General features: G+C 33.1%; 1 protein-coding gene across 1 annotated transcript in view; it reads right to left on the bottom strand.

Annotated features, from left to right (window-relative positions):
* LOC102996918 (phospholipid scramblase 1-like) overlaps positions 1-21,658 on the bottom strand; it is a 45,846-nt gene extending 24,188 nt beyond the window's left edge. The window contains exons 1-4 of the mRNA XM_024131794.1: positions 21,573-21,658; positions 10,907-11,066; positions 9,610-9,652; positions 1,509-1,729 (exon numbers count right to left, since the gene is read on the bottom strand). Of these exons, the coding sequence (XP_023987562.1) occupies positions 1,509-1,729; positions 9,610-9,652; positions 10,907-10,999 (357 nt within the window). The 5' untranslated portion in view covers positions 11,000-11,066; positions 21,573-21,658. The remainder of the gene's footprint in view (positions 1-1,508; positions 1,730-9,609; positions 9,653-10,906; positions 11,067-21,572) is intronic.
* Positions 21,659-22,099: the final 441 nt, after the last annotated feature.

The raw sequence follows: 22,099 nt of genomic DNA, 5'->3' as shown, positions 1-22,099 counted from the left end.
CAATAAATAAATATGACATTTATACATATACACATATAAATAAAAAGCATACAGATAGCAAAAGAAGAAGTAAAACTTTATTTTCATATTATATAATTGAAGAAAACTTTAAGGAATCTGTAAAAACCTGCTAGAATTCATAAGTGATTTTTGGCAGTCAAAAGGTAAAGGATGAATAATCAAGGGTCAATTGTTTTTCTATATATGAGCAACAAAAATGGAATGCTTAACTTGAAGATATTTTTAATTGTATCTAAAAACATGAAATACTTAAATTTAGTCCTAATAGAATATTTGTAAGACTAAGCACTGCAAACAACTACTGGGAGTGAATAATGAAGACCTAAATCTAAGGAGAAATGTATCATAGTCATTGAGCAGAAGACACAGTATTAGTTAGAAATCAATTCTTCCCAAAATTAATAAATAGGTTCAATGCCATACAAATCACTATCTCAGTAGGAATCTTCAAGTAATATAAAAGATTCTTCTAAAACTTACTTGAAAATTGCAAAGTACTTAACAGAGTCAAGCAATTTTTAAAAAGCAAACCAAAATTGTAAGGCTCATACTGGCTAGTATTAAGACTTACTCTAAAGTTAGGTAGTCAAGACAATGTAGTATTGGCATAGGGTACATATCTATGTATAGCTATATCTGTAGATCAGTGGAACAGTGGAAGAGAGTAGATTCTAGAAATAGGTATACACATATATTGGCAATTTATTTTCAAAGATATAAAAAGACAGTTATATGGAAAAGGTAGTCTTTTTCAAAACATGGTGTTCAAACAACTGGATATCAAATTGAAAAAAAAAATCTCAAATCTTTCCTCACACGTACACAAAAATTAACTCCAAATGGAACTAGACCTAAATATAAAATTTCTGGAAGAAATATAAGACACAGTCTTTGCTATTTTGTAATAGGCAAAGATTTCTTAGATAAGTTCTTAAAAGCATGGACCATAAAAGAATATACATGATAAATTAGATTTTATCAAAATTGAAACCTTCTTTTTTCCAAGGATAATAAAATGAAAATCTAAGCCATAAACCTGTACACAATATTGGCAGTACACATATCTGACAAAAGGCTTATATCCAGACTATCTAAAGAACTCTTATAATTCAATAAGACAAATTAGTTCATTTTAAAATGGGCAAAAGATTTAAACACTACATAAAAGATATTCAGTAGCTAATAAGCACATGCAGGGAAATGCAAGTAAAAATCACAATGATACTTTAGAATAAAAAACTTAAAAAAATCTAAATTTCTTGTGACTTTCATTGCCTGAAAAATATTTACAGTGTTATGCATGAGTCTCATCCTGAAGGTATGAGATATGAATATATTTATAATTCTTTCTCTGATATATTACATTCCAGACTATTGTTTGTAGCCAAACCCAGCGTTTTAATTTTAATATACTGCCCTGTGTTGAGGCTTTTCTGAAGGAACTCAAATACATTCTAAATCACATTGTAGAAATAATATTTACTGACCTTTTGTAGGCAGCAGTTACTCCAGCAATAGCTCCATCTTAGAGCTTTATGCATAGTAATAACATCGCATCCTACATTATCATAAATTGTCATGGTAAAAGGCCTTGAAGGTCCACAGAAGTGTCTGAGGAAACAATTACTTTTCTCTTCTGCAAAATAAATTCTCTGTCCTTGATTATTCATGACATCATATGTTTTGTTAGTTTCAAAAGGACCGAGGACTAAAGAATGAAACAATATGGTGATTTATTAATAAAACTGATGTGACTTATATAAATTGCATATCAAATTACATTCAAATTTGAGTAAGTTGGGTAATGTTGGGTAAGAAACCCCTTGGTTTTAAGCAACTTTCTTCACTAGTATCTTAGTTTCTCCATACAGAAAAATAAAAGAGATGGTAGCTATCCTCTGGTTCCTTTTACTATTAAAATTCCATGCATAGCTTTTTTGTATCATTTTTGAAATTCAGAGAAATTAACCTATAACTATTATGTTTTGAGTTACTTTAAAAATTACTCCTCTTCATCTTTTCCTTCCTATAGGGCATGAAAATGACTTTATTAGGTCTTCAGTCTGGCTAATAGAAAGCAAGAAAAAATATTTCACTTATGCTACATTAGGGGAGACAGTGAGCACTCTCATATATCATCCACATAAGATAATCAATTCACCTCTTTTTGCAAGAAAATGGAAATATTATCTTTTGTCCTAATAATTTTACTTCTGTGATCAGGCAAACAAATAATCCTAAAATTTAAAAAACTGCTTTCTGCACCAAATATTCACTACTACACAACTTAGAAAAAAAATAAAATGGAAGCAAAGTAAATATTTAACAACAAAAGGCAATATGTATTATCCCTTCTTTAGAATTATAGGGTAGCTATTTACAATGTTGGGTTTCACCATGGTAACCACAAAACAACAATCTATAATAGACATACACACATGCACACACAAAAAAGAATCCAAACACAACACTAAAAATAGTTATCAAATCACAAGAGAACAAAAGAGAAAAGGAAGAAAAAAGATCTATAAATCCAAAACAATTAACAAAATGGCAATAGGAACACACATATCAATAATTGCCTTAAATGTAATTGGATTAAATGCTCCAACCAAAAGACACAGACTGGCTGAATGGATACAAAAACAAGACCCATATATTTTCTGCCTACAAGAGACTCACTTCAGATGTAGAGACACATACAGAATGAAAGTGAGGTGATGGAAAAAGGTATTCCATGCAAATGAAAATCAAAAGAAAGCTGGAGTAGCAATACTTATGTCAGACAAAATAAACTTTAAAGCACTGTTACATGAGACAAAGAAGGACACTACATAATGACCAAAGGATCAATCCAAGAAGAAGATATAACAATTGTAAATATATATGTACCCAACATAGGAGCACCTCAATATATAAGGCAGATATTAACAAACATAAAAGGAGAAATGGACAGTAACATAATAATAGTGGAGGACTTTAACACCCCACTTACATCAATGGACAGATCATGTAGACAGAAAATCAATAAAAAAAACCCCACAGGCCTTAAATGACACACTAGACCAGACGCACTTAGCTGATATTATAGAGCACTCTATCTGAAAGCAGCAGAATATACATTCTTTTCAAGTGCACATGGAGCATTCTCCAGGATAGATCACATGCAGGGGCACAAAGCAAGGCTTGGTAAATTTGAGAAAATTGAAATCATATCAAGCATCTTTTCTGACCACAACACTATGAGGCTAGAAATCAACTGCAAGGAAAAAAAATGCAAAAAACACAAACCCATGGAGGCTAAACAATATGCTACTAAACAACCAATGGATCACGGAAGAAATCAAAGAGAAAATTAAAAAATACCTAGAGATAAAAGAAAATTAAAACAAAATGATCCAAAATCTATGGGATGTAGCAAAATCAGTTCTAAGAGGAAAGTATATAATGATACAATCTTACCTCAGGAAACAAGAAAAATCTCAAATAAACAACCTAACATAATTCCTAAAGCCACTAGAGAAAGAAGAACAAACAAAACCCAAAGTTAGTAGAAGGAAAGAAATTATAAAGATCAGAGCAGACATAAATAAAATAGAAACTAAAAAACAGTAGAAAAGATCAATGAAACTAAAAGCTGGTTCTTTAAAAAGATAAACAGAATGGATAAACCTTTAGCCAGACTCATTAAAAAAAAAAGGGGGTGGGGGAGAGGGTCCAAATCAATAAAATCAGAAATGAAAAAGAAGTTACAACCTAAACCACAGAAATACAAAGGATCAGAAAAGACAATTATGAGCAACAATTATGTCCAATAAAATGGACAACCTAGAAGAAATGGACAAATTCTTAGAAAGGTACAATCTCCCAAGACTGAACCAGGAAGAAATAGAAAATATGAACAGACCAATTATCAGTACTGAAATTGAATCAGTAATTTAAAAACTCCCAACAAGCAAAATTCAGGACCAGATGGCTTCAAAGGTGAATTTTACCAACATTTAGAGAATATTTAACTGATTCTGAAACTAATCCAAAAAACTGCAAAGAAAGGAACACTTCTGAAATCATTCTATGAGGCCTCCATCATCCTGATACCAAAACCAGACAAAGATTATCACAAAAAAGAAAATTACAGGCTAATATCACTGATGAACATAGATACAAAATCCTCAACAAAATACTAGCAAACTGATTCCAACAATACATTAAAAGGATCATACACCATGATCAAGTGGGATTTATCCCAGGGATGGAAGGATTTTTCAATATCCACAACTCAATCAATGTAATAAACCACATTAACAAGTTGAAGAATAAAAATCACATGATCATCTCAGTAGAGGCAGAAAAGGCTTTTGATAAAATTCAATATCCATTTATGATAAAAACTCTCCAGAAAGTGGGCATAGAGGGAACATACCTCAAGATTAATAAATGTCATATATGGCAAACCCACAGCTAACATCATACTCAGTGGTGAAAAGGTGAAAGCATTTCCTCTAAAATTAGGAAGAAGACAAGGATATCAACTCTCGCCACTTTTATTCAACATAGTTTTGGAAGTCCTAGCCACAGCAATCAGTGAAGAAAAAGAAATAAAAGGAATCCAAATTCGAAAAAGAAGTAAAACTGTCCCTGTTTACAGATGACATGATGCTATACATAGAAAATTCTAAGAAAGCTACCAGAAAACTACTAGAGCTAATCAATGAATTTGGTAAAGTTGCAGGATACCAAATTAATATACAGAAATCTGTTGCATTTCTATACACTAATGACGAAAAATCTGAGAGTGAAATTAAGAAAACACTCCCATTTACCACTGCAACATATACATAGAAAATTCTAAGAAAGCTACCAGAAAACTACTAGAGCTAATCAATGAATTTGGTAAAGTTGCAGGATACCAAATTAATATACAGAAATCTGTTGCATTTCTATACACTAACAACAAAAGATCAGAAAGAGAATTTAAGGAAATAATCCCATTTACCATCACATCAAAAAGAATAAAATACCTAGGAATATACCTACCTAAGGAGACAAAAGACCTGTGCTCTGAAAACTATAAGACGCTGATGAAAAAAATTGAAGATGACACAAACAGATGGAAATATATACCATGTTCTTGGATTGGAAGAATCAATATTGTTAAAATGACCATACTACCCAAGGCAGTTCAATGCAATTCCTATCAAATTATCAATGGCATTTTTTCACAGAACTAGAACAAAAATTCTAAAATTTGTATGAAGATACAGTTCACCCTGAATAGCCAAAACAATCTTGAGAAAGAAGAATGGAGCTGGAGGAATCAAGCTCCCTGACTTTAGACTATACTGCAAAGCTACAATATTCAAAACAGTATGGTACCGGCACAAAAACAGACATATAGATCAATGCAGCAGGATAGAAAGCCCAGAAATAAACTCACACACATGTGGTCAGTTAATGTACAATGAAGAAGGCAAGAATATACATGGAAAAAAGACAGTATCTTCAATAAGTGGTATTGGTAAAACTGAACAGCTATGTGTAAAGGAATGAAATTAGAATATTCTCTAACACCGTATACAAAAATAAACTCCAAATAGGTTAAAGACCTAAATGTAAGATCAGATACTATAAAACTCCTAGAGGAAAACAGGCCAAACACTCTTTGCTGTAAATCACAGCAAGATTTTTTTTGGATCTGCCTCCTAGAGTAATAGAAATAAAAACAAAAATAAACATATGGGACCTAATTAAACTTATAAGCTTTTACACAGCAAAGGAAACTCTAAGCAAAATGGAAAGACAACTTAAGGACTGGGAGAAAATATTTGCAAATAATGCTACTGACAAGGGATTAATTTCCAAAATATACAAACAGCTCATACAGCTAAATATCAAAAAAAGAACAACTCAATTAAATAATGGGCAGAAGATCTAAATAGTCATTTCTCCAAAAAAGACATACAGATGGCCAACAGGCACATGAAAGATGTTCAATATCACTAATAATGAGAGAAATGCAAATCAAAACTACAATGAGGTATCACCTCACACCTGTCAAATGGCCATCTTTAAAATGTCTACAAATGATAAATGCTGGAGAGGGTGTGGAGAAGAAGGAACCCTCCTACACTGTTGGTAGAATGTAAATTGCTACAGCTACTATGGAGAACATTATGGAGGGTCCTTACAAAACTAAAAATAGAATTACCATATGACCCTGTAATCCCACTCCTGGGCATATATCCATAGAAAACTCAGCATCACTAATTATTAGAGAAATGCAAATCAAAACCACAATGAGGTATCACCTCAAACCAGTTAGAATGGCTATCATTAAAAAGTCTACAATGACAAATGGAAAGGGTGTGGAGAAAAGTGAACCCTCCTACACTGTTGGTGGTAATGTAAATTGGTCAAGCCATTTTAAGAGCTCCTTAAAAAACTAGAAATAGCATTGTCGTATCATCCCACAATGCCACTCCTGGGCATATATTTGGAGAAAGCTTTAATTCAAAAAGATACATGCGCCCCAATGTTCATAGCAGCACTATTTACAATAGCCAAGACATGGAAGCTACCTAAATGTCCATCAAGGGATGAATGAATAAAGAAGATGTGGTGTGTATATACAATGAATACTACTCAGCCATAAAAAGAATGAAATAATGCCATTTGCAGCAACATGGATGGACATAGAGATTATCATATTAAGTGAAGTAAGTCAGACAAAGACAAATAACATATGCTATCACTTATATGTGGAATCTAAAAAAATGATACAAATGAATTTATTTACAAAACAGAAATAGATTCACAGACATAGAAAATAAACTTATGGTTACCAATGGGGATGGCGGGGCAGGGATGTGGAGAGAGATAAATTAGGAGTTTGGGATTAACATATACACACTACGATACATAAAATAGGTAAACAACAAGGTCCTACTGTATAGTACAGGGAATGATACTCAATATCTTATAATAACCTATAATGGAAAAGAATCTGAAAAAAATATATATATAGACATGTATAATGAATCACTTTGCTGTACACTTGAAACTAACACAACATTGTAAATTAACTATACTTCAATTAAAAATAATGTTGGGTTTTAAGATAAAAATAACAAAAATATTAACATTAAGTGAATAAATATATAAAATTCATGGACAATGATTAAAATTGATTTCAAAAAACCATCAAGGAATATTTTTAAAAAGCCTTCAGAAAAAATTTATCAGTAGTTGTACATGGATGATTATCTCCCACTTTTCTTAATTTTAAATGTTCTTTAGTGAGTATATGTTTAATGAGTATATATTTCTCTAATATACATTTAACATTTTGTTAACCTTTGAAACTAATAGTTACAGAATTTCCTCACTTTTTAATGATTAATGTACAAATGAGCATAATTATGTTTTCATATTGTACCAACATATTTGAAAGGTATTCATTTTGATGTAGTTTTCACAGAAACATCATGATTCAAAATTTATGAAAAAAATCTTCTGACTGCCTTTTAAGTTTAATTTCTTTTTATTATTAGGAATTATACATGCATGGCACAAATTTAAAAATGCAAAAGTGTAAAATTAAAAATAATTCTTCCTTCCAGGTTTATTCTATTTCTTCTTTCTCCAATTTCATATGCATTCTTCTAGAGATATCTCAAACTTATGCAAAGCCTAAATGAATTTTGCACACACACGCCTACTCACACGCTAACATATGCACTACTTTGTAATTGCTTTTTATACTTAGCAATATATCTTGGAAATATTCCTGACAATTTTGTAGAGCTGTCTCATTCTTTTAAATAACTGTACAGTGATAGATTATGTGAACGTATCATTTAGAGCAGTAGTTCTCAAATTTTAGCCTGCCTCAGAACCATCTGGAGGGCTTGATAAAGCACAGACCCCATTTCTTAATTTGGTTATGTAGTGAGTCTATGATAAAGCCTGGGAATTTGACAGTTCTAACATGTTCCCAGAAGATGATGCTGCTGGTCTGGTGACCATACTCTGAGAATCACTAGTTTGGAGAACTAGTTTCCCATAACATAGATGGTTAGATTTTTCTCAATATTTTTGCTATTTTTGTCGCTACTGAAATTATAAGTAACTGTAGATGTTTCTGTCCTGTGAGTTCCTACAATTGGTTTCTACCTATCTCATGACTTTTATTACTTCATACTGTGATTTTATTTAAGTATATTAACTCTCACATTTTAGGTCAAGCCCTTCAGGGCAAAGCCAGGTCTGACTCATCTTTGATACTTTCAAAATGGTAACACATGGCTTGTTCATTATAGGTACACAGTGGGGATTCTGAAATAAATTGTCTTACATTAAAAAAAGCATTTAGTGTAAGGCAGCAAGAAACGTACCTGCCCCCAGCATTCATTTATAATACACCTAAATTGGAATGCTTTTGTGAATTAAATAAAACCCTAAATGCCTATTTTAGTCTTAGATCCTCTAATGTCAATGAGAAAGGTCATCAGTGGTGATAATACTATTTTTTTAAGCTAAACATTCAATTTCATTTTATTTACGTCATCTACAGCATCATCTACATGAAAGAAATATTTGTACTAAGTTGAGATAAAGGTAAACAATTGAATTCTTATTTTTTTAAAAAAATATTTCTGCAATTTTCTTTTTCTCATCCCTCTTCTTTTTTATTTATTTATTTATTTTATTTTTGGCTGCCTTGGGTCTTCACTGCTGCATGCAGGCCCTCTCCAGATGCGGCGAGCGGGGGATACTCTTCGTTGCAGTGCACAGGCTTCTCACTAAGGTGGCTTCTCTTGTCCCAGAGCATGGGCTCCAGGCGCATGGGCTTCAGTAGTTGTGGCTCACGGGCTCTAGAGCACAGGTTCAGTAGCTGTGGTGCACCAGCTTAGTTGCTCCATGGCATGTGGGATCTTCCTGGACCATGGCTTGAACACATGTCCCCTGAATTGGCAGGCGGATTCCTAACCACTGTGCCAGCAGGGAAGCCCCTAAACAGTTGAATTCTAATGGACAGTTTAACTTCTCAGACTAGGGAGTGGAATTGGACTGCCCATTACTTTACCTGCATTCTGCTTCTACTAGCAGAACTCCTGAAAAATTTGGAATCATTGCTTCTCTGAAATACCTGTATTTGAGGAATTCAGGATGGGCAAAACCTTTCAGGAAATAGACCTACTGCTTAGTAAGACTAACACAGACTAGAATTTTCAGGTGTAATCTGGAGCCAATATCTTTCTCCCTCCCTTCCCATGAGAAGACTACGATCACATTCATGTTTTCATCATCTAAAGACCTTCTATATAATCGCTTCATATATCAAGGTTTAGCTGTCCTCAGACATAAGAAGCACTTTAAGGGAATTCCCTGGCGGTCCAGTAGTTAGGACTCTATGCTTTCACTGCAGAGGGCCCGGGTTTAGTCCCTGGTGGGGGAACTAAGATCTCACAAGCCGCGCGGTGCAGCAAAAAAAAAAAAAAAAGCACTTTAATTTATAGGGGTTGGTAGAACTGTAGCAAAACAAGGTACATATTCAAGAATTAATATACCAGTGCATTTGGTACATACCTTCCAGAAGATCAAAACGTTGACACACACATAAGTGATTGATCTATTACAGTAGAAAGTAAACATAGGTGGTATGAAGTACTCAAACTAAATTTAAAGCACATAAAAATACATATATACATTAATACTTCCATTTAGGATATTTAAAGTAATTGATTCATTATCAACATCTCTCATTTTTTCTGTCAAATGTCATAACATTATACTAGTCTAAGTGTGAAGTTTAAAAATTTTTTACCATAGAAAAAGGAAATGAAAAAATAGTCTCTAAAGTGTATTCTTTTTGCTCCATTGTTAATGTACTCAATATTTTTGTTCACAAAAAAAGTTTAAAGACTTTATTAAAAATATTTTTGAAATTCAGAGAGAAATATCTATACTGTAATTTGAAGTAAAGAGTTTAATGTAGTCTTTACCCATATTAAAAAATGACTTATTAGATTTATATTATTGTTTGCAACAAGTTTATAATTAAGCATTGAAAATGTAAACAACCTTCTTAAGAAGGAACATGCATACTGTTTCATTTTTAAAGAATTAAAAAATAAGATGTGGGCAATAATTAGTAATGTGAAATGCCAAAGTTAATTAACTATTCAAAGACAGCACTACAGGAAATTAAATCAGAATTGATAGCATAAACAAAAATAGTAATTCCGTGTCATCAAATTCGGTAGAGAACAGAGATGTTTTCCTAATATTAATGTTCATATTTTACATTTGCATACCAGGCTTCTACTATCTAAGCAGTTAGATGAACTAAAGAGCCCTTAAGTCATTTTTACTTACATTCCCCAAATCCAGTTTCCTATTTTAAAAAGTAGGTATTTAATTTTAAATAGGTTTCCCAGGAAGTACATTTATAAATAACAATGTTGTATTGCAGCTGGCCCTGGAATGACATGGTTGAACTGCTAGGGTCTGCTTATATGTGGATTTTTTTTTTTGAGTAACTGTACAGACATCACTCCATACTCCTGTTTCTGCATCCACAAATCCAACCAACCTCATATCCAGAGGGTAGACTCTGGGACTTGAGCACCCTCCAGTCTTGGTATCTGCCAAACTGGTCCTGAAACCAATCCCCCAGTCGATACTGAGTGACAACTGTATTTAAATTATAAGTTTACTACCTCAATCAGAAATTAAAATTAAATAAAATGTAAAATTTTTAATGTTACAGGTGTAGTATTTTAATCTATAGTCAAAATATTTTCCAGTAACACAAATTATATTTTTAAGCTATCTAAATTCATGTTATTTTCCATCAACTAAATTAAGAAACATATTATCATACCTGAGTCAAATATTCCAGTCCAGGTGGACAATTGGGTATTGACCCTGGTGTTTGCATCCATTGTATCATGGGTTGTATATTACAAAAATCCATAATCTAGATTATATAAATGCTTGAGACTGTGACAGATTGGAGAGATTCCTCCTTTTGTCTTCAAAATCTAACATTACAGAAAAATAACATTGTTAGAGACAGGAATCAACTTCAACTTTAGGTTTAGTTTTCTTCGTTTAATGGTAAACATTAAATTAAATGGTGAACATCATCCATACTTTATTTTTTAAAGTGTTCTCAACTGAAATATTTATGGTTTTATTTACAGAGTCTATCTCTCAACAAAAACCATAAAGGAACCTCAGGAATACAAGAAGCCCCAGCTAATACGAGAGTAGTAAACTCAGTGTAAATTGTTACACACATTCCTATGTGGCCTTGATCTATTTAAATACCATTAAATCTTTAGGTTCAGAATCATTTGACAATGACTGGATGAACTTTTTTCCTCCAAGGTTGAAGGATGTGTTATGATGGACATGAAAACATTTTATCCTGCATAAAAAACAGATAAAATTTTTAAAATGAGACTTGGGGAGCTATCTAACTCTAGTGCCGTGCTTCTAACAAACTTAGAACAAATATATATGGAGTGAAAATTTTCTAATTGGCCCTGATTAAATTCTCATTATTCTCTGTATTTTCCTCAGCTTGCATCAGGATTAAATTTATGAAATAAATTTACAAACCCGTGCTTCCAGCTCAAAGTCTAAGAAGATGATTCTAACAGTGACTATAAATACATTGAAAGTATTAAAGGATTTACTTACTTTGTTTTGGGGCAAATATTATAAGTTTTACTCTCATTCAGATACATTAAAAGAAGCAAACAAATAAGACATCACAACATTAATGCAAGACATGAATATCAGTCTTGATAAGAGAAAGATATATTTTGGAAAAATATTTATTACTGAAAACAAGAGTGAGTTTTCATAGTAGCTTGCATTACCAAGAATCAGGCTATGAAATGAGAGTTGAGGTAAAGAGAAGTGAAGAAAGGATCCTAGTGAAAGAGAGGAAAATGCAAACTTAAGAGCTATTTTCTTATTTTTTTTTCTTCCGTTTTTTACTTTAACATGGTAACTATATGTTTAAATTTGGAGGTGACTACAAAATATTTTCCAGAGTGGCTAATCCATCCCTACTAGCAAAGTATGAGAGTTCTTATTTCTCTGCATCCTTGTCAGCACTTGTTACTGTCTGTCTTTTTTATTATAGCCATCCTAGTAGGTCTGAAGTCATATCTCATTGTGGTTTTGATTTACATTATCCTAACACCTAATGTTCATGAGCAACTTTTCATGTGTTATTGGCCACTTGTATATCTTCTTTGGAGAACTCTCTCTTCAAATTGTGCATTTTTTGCTTATGTTATTTGTATTTTTATTGTTGAATTGTGAGTTTTTATACATTTTGGATTAAATCCCATTATAAAATATAAGATTTGCAAATATTTTCTCCCATTGTGTGGGTTGTCTTTTCACTTTCTTGATGTCCATTGAAGCATAGAAGTTTATAACTTTGATGTAGTACAATTTATCTTTTTTTGTTGTCATTTTTTGCTTGTACTTTGTGTCATATCTAAGAAATCACTTTATAATTCAAAATCACAATGATTTATTCCTCTGGTTTTTCTAATAGAGTTAATGTTTTAGCTCTTACATTTGGGTCTTTAATCCCTTTAGAGTTAAATTTTGTGTACACTGTGAGGTAGAAGTCCAACTTTTTCTTGTGCATACGAATATCTAGTGGTTCCAGCACTATTTGTTGAAGAGACTGTTTTTTCCCATTGAAGTATTTTGGCATCCTTGTTGAAAATCAATTTGCCATAACATAACGGTGTATTTCTGGACTCTCATTCTGTTCCACTGATATATATGCCTATCTTATGTCAGTACTGCAGTGTCTTTTTTTTAAAAAATTAATCTTTTTATATGAACTTGATATGTTGTGATGCCTATATATATATTTTACAGTACTGTACTGTATTTTTCTTTTTTAAAAAATTTTATTTATTTTTTTATACAGGTTCTTATTAGTTATCCATTTTATACATATTAGTGTATACATGTCAATCTCAATCTCCCAATTCATCACACCACCACCCCCCTGCCACTTTCCCCCCTTGGTGTCCATACGTTTGTTCTCTACATCTGTGTCTCTATTTCTGAAGTGTCTTAATTACTTTAGTTTGTAGTAAGTTTAGAAATGTAGAAGAATGAGTCCTTCAACTTTGTTCTTTTTCAAGATTGCTTTGGGTATTCTGGATCCCTTGAGTTTCCACTTAAATTTTAGGGTTACTTTGTTAAAATATTTCCAAATAGTTTAAATGTTTAAATGAGAAATATACTTATTTTTAAAATTGCTATTACCAATATATTAATTTACTATTTTAATAAATCTATTATTGTTTTATATATTGTATATAGATGTTTTTATATGTGTATTTTTAATGTTTCTTAATAAGTATAACTGTACTGATCTTTATAGACATACCACCAGAGAAAAAATAGAACAGCTGGATAAGTTGGTGGTCTTCCAATTGTTTTTTTAAAGAATCTCGCTTTAAATATCTGCCCTGGTCATGATTATTTCTAGTTTGATAAAGCAAGGTATAGCTTCCAGTGGACCTAAAATACAAACACTGTTTTTAAACACTTCCACAACATAAATGTTTCCTATATCACAGGTGCTCAGTAACAGTAATAACTATCCAATTATATAAAATGGAAATTCTTCTGAGTTTTTAGAGAGAATGTAAATCTTTTATTTCACTTCAAGCAAATATTATAGCTTTTTAATTCTGGAGATAATTTTGGACATTACTCCATGACATCAAACATCTTTTTTTCTAGGAGAACTGTAGTTGGTTCAGTGTGGGAACTAACATATCATTTCTAGCTCAACCCTCATACTAGTTTTTTCCTTTTTTCTTTTTCCAACGTTCTTGACATATTATTCACATATAACATTATGTAAGTTTGTTATACAGCATAATGATTTGTATTTAATATGTAATGCAAAATGACTACCACAATAAGATTTGTTAACACAGCCACCACCTCACATAATTACCTTTTTTTGTGTAGGACGAGAACATGTAAGATTTACTCTCTTAGCAAAATTCAACGATATGATACAGTATTATTAACTATAGCCACCATGCTGTACATTACATCCCCAGAACGTATTAATCTTATAACTGCAAGTTTGTACTCTTTAAATGATATCTCCCCACTTCTACCACCCTCATGCCCCTAGCAACCACCATTCTACTCTATTAGTATGAGTTTGGCTTTTTTAGATTCCACATATAGGTGAGATAATACGGTATATATCTTTCTCAGTCTGACTTATTTCATTTAGCATAATACTATTGAGGTTCATGTATGTTGTTGCAAAAGTTAGGATTTCCTTCTTTTTTATGGCTGAATAATATTGTGTGTGTGTGTGTATATATATATATAATACTTTCTTTTTTTAAATTGAAATGTAGTTAGTTTCTGGTGTAAAACAAAGTGATTCATATATAAATATTCATTTTCAGATTCTTTTCCATTATAGGTTATTATAAGATATTGAATATAGTTTCCTGTGCTATAGAGTAGATAAATCTATTATTGTTTTATATATTGTATATAGATGTTTTTATATGTGTATTTTTAATGTTTCTTAATAAGTATAACTGTACTGATCTTTATAGACATACCACCAGAGAAAAAATAGAACAGCTGGATAAGTTGGTGGTCTTCCAATTGTTTTTTTAAAGAATCTCGCTTTAAATATCTGCCCTGGTCATGATTATTTCTAGTTTGATAAAGCAAGGTATAGCTTCCAGTGGACCTAAAATACAAACACTGTTTTTAAACACTTCCACAACATAAATGTTTCCTATATCACAGGTGCTCAGTAACAGTAATAACTATCCAATTATATAAAATGGAAATTCTTCTGAGTTTTTAGAGAGAATGTAAATCTTTTATTTCACTTCAAGCAAATATTATAGCTTTTTAATTCTGGAGATAATTTTGGACATTACTCCATGACATCAAACATCTTTTTTTCTAGGAGAACTGTAGTTGGTTCAGTGTGGGAACTAACATATCATTTCTAGCTCAACCCTCATACTAGTTTTTTCCTTTTTTCTTTTTCCAACGTTCTTGACATATTATTCACATATAACATTATGTAAGTTTGTTATACAGCATAATGATTTGTATTTAATATGTAATGCAAAATGACTACCACAATAAGATTTGTTAACACAGCCACCACCTCACATAATTACCTTTTTTTGTGTAGGACGAGAACATGTAAGATTTACTCTCTTAGCAAAATTCAACGATATGATACAGTATTATTAACTATAGCCACCATGCTGTACATTACATCCCCAGAACGTATTAATCTTATAACTGCAAGTTTGTACTCTTTAAATGATATCTCCCCACTTCTACCACCCTCATGCCCCTAGCAACCACCATTCTACTCTATTAGTATGAGTTTGGCTTTTTTAGATTCCACATATAGGTGAGATAATACGGTATATATCTTTCTCAGTCTGACTTATTTCATTTAGCATAATACTATTGAGGTTCATGTATGTTGTTGCAAAAGTTAGGATTTCCTTCTTTTTTATGGCTGAATAATATTGTGTGTGTGTGTGTATATATATATATAATACTTTCTTTTTTTAAATTGAAATGTAGTTAGTTTCTGGTGTAAAACAAAGTGATTCATATATAAATATTCATTTTCAGATTCTTTTCCATTATAGGTTATTATAAGATATTGAATATAGTTTCCTGTGCTATAGAGTAGGTCATTGTTATTTATCTGTTTTATATGTAGTATATAGTAGTGTGTATCTGTTAATCCCAAACCCCTAATTTATCCCTCCTCCCCCTTTCTCCTTTGATATTTGTCTTTCTCTGTCTGACTTCACTTAGTATGATAATCTCTAGGTCCATTCATGCTGCTGCAAACGGAAATATTTCTTTTTTATATATACCACATCTTCTTTATCCATTCATCTGTCGTTTGACACTTAGGTTGCTTCCGTGTCTTGGCTTTTGTAAATAGTGCTGCTATGAACAATGGGGTGCATGTATCTCTTCTAATTAGAGTTTTTGTCTTTTCTGGATATATGCCTAGAAGTGAAATTGCTGGATCATATGGTAACTCTATTTTTAGTTTTTAAGGAACTTCCATACTGTTCTCCATAATGGCTGCACCAATGTACATTCCCACCAACAGTGTAGGAGGGTTCCCATTTCTCTACACCCTCTCCAGCATTTATAACATTATTTTCTTTATCCATTCATTAGCCAATGGACACTTAGGTTGTTTCTATATCTTGGATACTGTTAATAATACTGCAATGAAAATGGTGGTGCAATAAAATATTTTCCAAGATGGGTCACAAAACATGTCTTAACAAATTTAAGAAGATTTAAATCATACCAAGTATCTCTTCCAACCACAATGGTATGAAAGTAGAAATTAATATCCGGAAAAGAGCTGAAAAATTCATAAATATATGGAGATTAAACATGCTCCTGAACAACCAACGGGTCAAAGAAGAAGTCAAAAGAGAAATAAAAAAAATATCTTAAGATGTATGAAAATGGAAATACAACATACAAAAACTTATGGGATGCTACAAAAGCAGTTCTAAGAGTGAAATTTATAGCCATAAATACCTACATTAAAAACTAGAAAAGTTTCAAATGAACATCTTCACTTTGCACCTCAAGGAACTAGAAAAAAGAACTGAGCCCAGAGTTCACAGGAGGAAGGAAATAACCAAGAGCAGAAATGAAAGAGATCAAAAAAAAGAAAAGAAAAAAGAAAAATCAATGAAACTAAGAGGTGGTTCTTTGAAAAGATGAACAAAATCGACAAACCTTTAGCTTAGTTAACTAAGCAAAGGGAAAGGAATTAAATAAATAAAGTCAGAAATGAAAGAGGAAACATTACGACTGATACCACAGAAATACAAAGGATTATGAGAGACTACAATGAAAAACTGTATGCCAAAAAAACTGGATAACCTAGAAGAAATGGATAAATTCCTAGAAACATACAATCTACCAAGACTGAATCATGAAGAAATAGAAAATGTAAACAATAAAGTATAAGGGGATAGAATCAATAATCAAAAACCTCTAATACAGAGCCAGATGGTTTCACTGGTGACTTACACCACATTCAAGTAGAATTAATGCCAATCTTTTTCAAACTCTTTCAGAAAACTGAAGAGCAAGGGATACTCCCAAACTCATTTTATGAAGCCAGGGTTACTCTTTTATCAAAGCCAAAAATACTACAAAAAAGAAAATTACAGGCCATTATCCCTGTTGAATACAGATGTAAAAATTCTCAATAAAATATTAGCAAACTAAATTCAATAGCACAGTAAATGATCATTCACCATGATCAAGTGGGTTTTGTCTCTGAGATATAAGGATGGTTCAACATATGCAAAATAATTAATGTGACACACAACATTAATAGAATGAAAGATAAAAATTATATGATCATCTCAATAGATGCAGAAAAATAATTTGAAAAAATACATCTTTTAAAAATAAAACACAGTAAATTGGGTATAGAAGGAATGTACTGTAACATAAAAAAGGCCATACAGGGCAGGAATGAAGACGCAGACGTAGAGAATGGACTTGAGGACATGGCGGGGAGGACACAGCTGGGATGAAGTGAGAGAGTAACACTGACATGTATATACTACCAAATAGAAAATGGATGGCTAGTTGGAAGCTGCTGCATAGCACAGGGAGACCAGCTCGGTGCTTTGTGATGACCTAGAGGGGTGGGATAGGGAGGGTGGAAGGGAGGCTCAAGAGGGAGGCGATATGGAGATATATGTATACATATAGCTGCTTCACTTTGTTGTACAGCAGAAGATAACACAACATTATTATACTGGAGGAATTATACTCCAATAAAGATAAAAAATAAATAAAATAAAATTTAAAAGGCCGTATACAACAGCCCACAGCTAACGTCATATGCAACAGTGAATGGCTGAAAGCTTTTTCTCCAAGATCAGAAAGATGACAAGGATGCCCACTCTAACCAGTCCTATTTAACATAGTACTGGAACTAGTAGCTTAGCAGTTAGGCAAGAAAAGTAATAAAAAGCATCCGTGTTGGAAATGAAGAAACAAAGTTATCTGTTTATAGATGACATGATCTTATATATAGAAAACACTATACTCTAAAAACTGTTATAACCAGTAAATGAATTTAGTAAAGTTGCAGGATACAAAATTGACATACAGAAATCAGTTACATTTATATACACTAACAACAAACTCTCTGAAAGAGCTATTAAGAAACAATCCCATTTACAATAATAAAATATTTAGGAATAAATTTGACAAAGGAGATGAAAGGCCTGTACCCTGAAAACTATAAGACATTGATGACACAAATTGAACAAGACACAAATAAATGGAAAAATATTCCATGTCCATGAATTGGAAGAATCAATAGTGTTAAAATGTCCATACTACCTAGAGCAATCTATAGATTCAATACAGTCCTGCTAAAAATTCCCATGTCATTTCTCACAGAAGTTGAAAAAACAATCCTAAAATTTTCATGGAACTACAAAAGACCCGGAATAGCCAAAACATTCTTGAGAAAGAAGAACAAAGTTGGAAGCATCATGCTTCCTGATTTTAAGCTATATTAAAAAGCCATAATAATTAAAACAGTATGGTATTTGGCATACAAGCAGGCAGGCTGCCAATATCACACAATGGAAAAGGAAAGTCTCATCAATAAATGGTGTTGGGAAAACTAGATATCCACATGCCCAAAATAAAACTGAATGCTTATCTTACATCAGTCATAAAAATTAACTCAAAATGAATCAAAGATATAAACGTTAAGACCTGAAATTATAAAATTGCTAGAAGAAAAAAATAGGGGAAAATATTCTTGATATTGGTTTGGCAGTGATTTCTTGGATAAGCTACAAAAGCACAGGCAACAAAAACTAGAATAAACAAGTGGGACTACATTAAACTAAAGAGCTTATGCATAGCAAAGGAAATAATAAATTGAAAAGGCAACTAACAGAATGGGAGAAAATATTCATAAGCCATATATCCGATAAGGGACTAATATCCAAAATATATACAGAACTCATACAATTCAATATCAGAAAAGCAAATAATCCAATTTAAAAATGGACATAGGACCTGAATAGACATTTTTCCAAAGAAGACATACAAATGGCCAACAGGTATATGAAAAGGTGCTCAATATCACTAATCATCATGGAAATGCAAATTAAAACCACAATGAAATATCACCTCACATCTCTTAGGATGGCTTTTTATCAAAAACACAAGAGATAACAAATTTTGGCAAGACTATGGAGAAGATGGAAGACTTATACACTGTTGGTGGGAAAGTAAATTCATACAGCCTTATGAAAAACAGTATGAAGCTTCTTCAAAAATTTTTTAAAAAAATGATACCATATGATAAAGCAATTCCAATCCTGGGTACATATCCGAAGGAATTGAAATCAGTATCTCAAAGAGATCTGCACACCTACGTTCAATGCAGCATTATTCACAATAGCCAAGATATGGAAACAACATAAGTGTCCATCAGTGAATACATGGATAAAGAAGATGTGAGATATCTATATAGATATTTTTATCCTATACAATGGAATATTATTCAGCCATGAGAAAAAAGGAAATCCTCCCATTTGTAACAACATGGATATATCTTGAGGCCATTATGCTAAGTGAGATAATTCAGACAGAGAAAGACAAGTACTGTATGATATCATTTATATGTGGAATCTAAAAAACCAAACTTATAAAAAACCAGAGAGTAGAATGGAAGTTACTGGGGGTAGGGAGTTGGAGAATTGGGGAGATGTTGTTTATAGGTACAATCTTGCAACTAGTAGATAAATAAGTTCTGGAGACTAATGCACAATGTATAGTGATTATAGTGAACAATACTGTAGTGTACACTTCAAAATTGCTAAGAGAGTAAATCAATTATTCTCAACACAAAAGGAAATGATAATTATATGATTTAATATAATTTAGTCTTTACTGACCTTTTTCTGGAGAGAAATATCTTCTGACAGCCCTATTAGGGATTCTGAGGCTTTCTCAGACCTTTCTATGAACATGTCCGAGCCACACTTCTTGTTCCCTGTTGGGGGTGATTCTTAAGATTTTATGCTTTCTCTTTATCCTGCAAAGCCAGGCCAGATATTGACAACCTTTTGTTTGCTTTCCCTAGGCTGGTGTTGAATGCTCAGGTTTGTGTGATTTTTTTTTTTCCAGACTTGTATTGTCAGGCTTCCTTTCTGTGTGTACTCACTAGCCACCTCCAAATATTCACTCTTGCCACCTTTGGTGGCATGCACAGGAGCTGGCCAGAGGGTAGGGATGTGAGTAGGTGAGGCACATGAAGTATTTGGGGTGCCTGTGGTCCAGTTTGGTGGGATCTGCAGCTGAGGTGTCCCCAAGGGCTAGTGGGTGGGCTACCTGATGGAGTCTGTGATGCAGTTTATATGATCCATGCCCTTTTGCTGTCCTCCAAGAGCTCTAGCTACAGTTCTCCCAGCTGCCCCCTCATCGTTCGACATACTTCAGTATTCTCGATAGGTTTGTCTCTTTGTCAGCTTCCTGCACATCTGGGAAAGCTAGGTACTCCCTCTCATGCCCAACTTTACTCAGTGGGAAAAATCATAGCCAAGAATGTCTCCCTTGGTACTGAGCTTTGCTGCCTTGGGGAACGGGTGATGTGGGTAAAGTGAAATCCTTCCTCTTACCCTCTTCAATGTGCCCAATCTCTGATACATATATATATTTTTTGCTCCAGCAGTGTGCTGGAATATCTCTGCTTAACTGCTGGGCTTTCACAAAGGCATTCTCATTCATGGATGACTGTCAAAATCAGTCTTCTTCAATAACGTCATTCTCCTCTCATCCCGGTTTTAAAAATATGCTCCTCAGAGATGTTTTGTTGTCATTTAGATTTATAAATAGAGAAGCTAGAGATAACACCCAGGTATCCTGAAGAAGAGGAAGAGCAGGAGTCATTGTGATGGACCACAGAATGGGGGCAGGGAGTGTGGATGGAGTAACTATCAGGACAGGAGAGAAGAGGCTCACGTAGGGGCAGATGTATTTTATATATGTGGCTAATTATAATTCAGAAATAAGATGGGGCTGGAGATTTGTTTCTCATGAGCTATGATAGCTGTTTTTCTGTTCTCCAGATATAAATATAAATCTCTGCTTCCAACTTTTGATATTGAACACTTGAGTGGGAATCTCAGAGACTTGTCCTAAACACAGGAAGGTGGGCATCGTCTCCAGAAAGGGAGCAAGATTTTCACTGATATCAGAACATCAGCAATGAACCATTGGCCAAGTTATAGATCCTTTTGCCTGAAGACTACCATTTCCTAATGTAAGTTATAAAATCTTCAGTAGGTCATGAATAGGACCATAGACTTAAAGAAAGGGCAGACATCAGTTATGGTGACCAACAATTGGAACACATTAGTCCCTGGAAAAATTCCACGTGAAGTGGCTACCTGAGAGGTGAGTTTGAGGAGGCTTGATCCTCTCTCTGGCCCACATCAACAGCCTCTCAAAGCTACTGTGAGGAAGAGTCTAAGATGGGACATCCAAACAGCCATAACAATAAACATTCCATTCAGAACTTTGAAGCTCCTTAGTTCTGTGAATACTCACATGTGTACTAGGATGTAAAGCTGATGATTTGCCAGCAGTTCTGGGATGGCAGCGGAGGGACTGAGTAGAGTGCCAAGCACTACACACACTGAATTTGAATAACTGACCAAGTTGGGGCCACTTCCTCATGGGTTTATTGGCAGTTAAAGGCCCTGCCACTCTATGTTGAACAATGATCATAGCATTTTAAAAATTATATTACAGTCCATAAAATGGTTTAAGAGTATTGCATGTAGTCTTCTGTTGTACTGATTTCCCTTTTTTGCATCTGTGCAGGGGGATGTTCTTAAGAAGCCCCTCTTCAAATATATATGAAAGGGAGAATGACTAAGTGGAATGTGAATTAGGACATCACATTTGGTATCAG

This window comes from Physeter macrocephalus, chromosome 1, assembly GCF_002837175.3.
Source record: "Physeter macrocephalus isolate SW-GA chromosome 1, ASM283717v5, whole genome shotgun sequence".
Lineage (NCBI taxonomy): Eukaryota > Metazoa > Chordata > Mammalia > Artiodactyla > Physeteridae > Physeter > Physeter macrocephalus.
The sequence above is the reverse complement of the archived record's forward strand: the minus strand, read 5'-3'. Positions and strand labels throughout refer to the sequence as shown.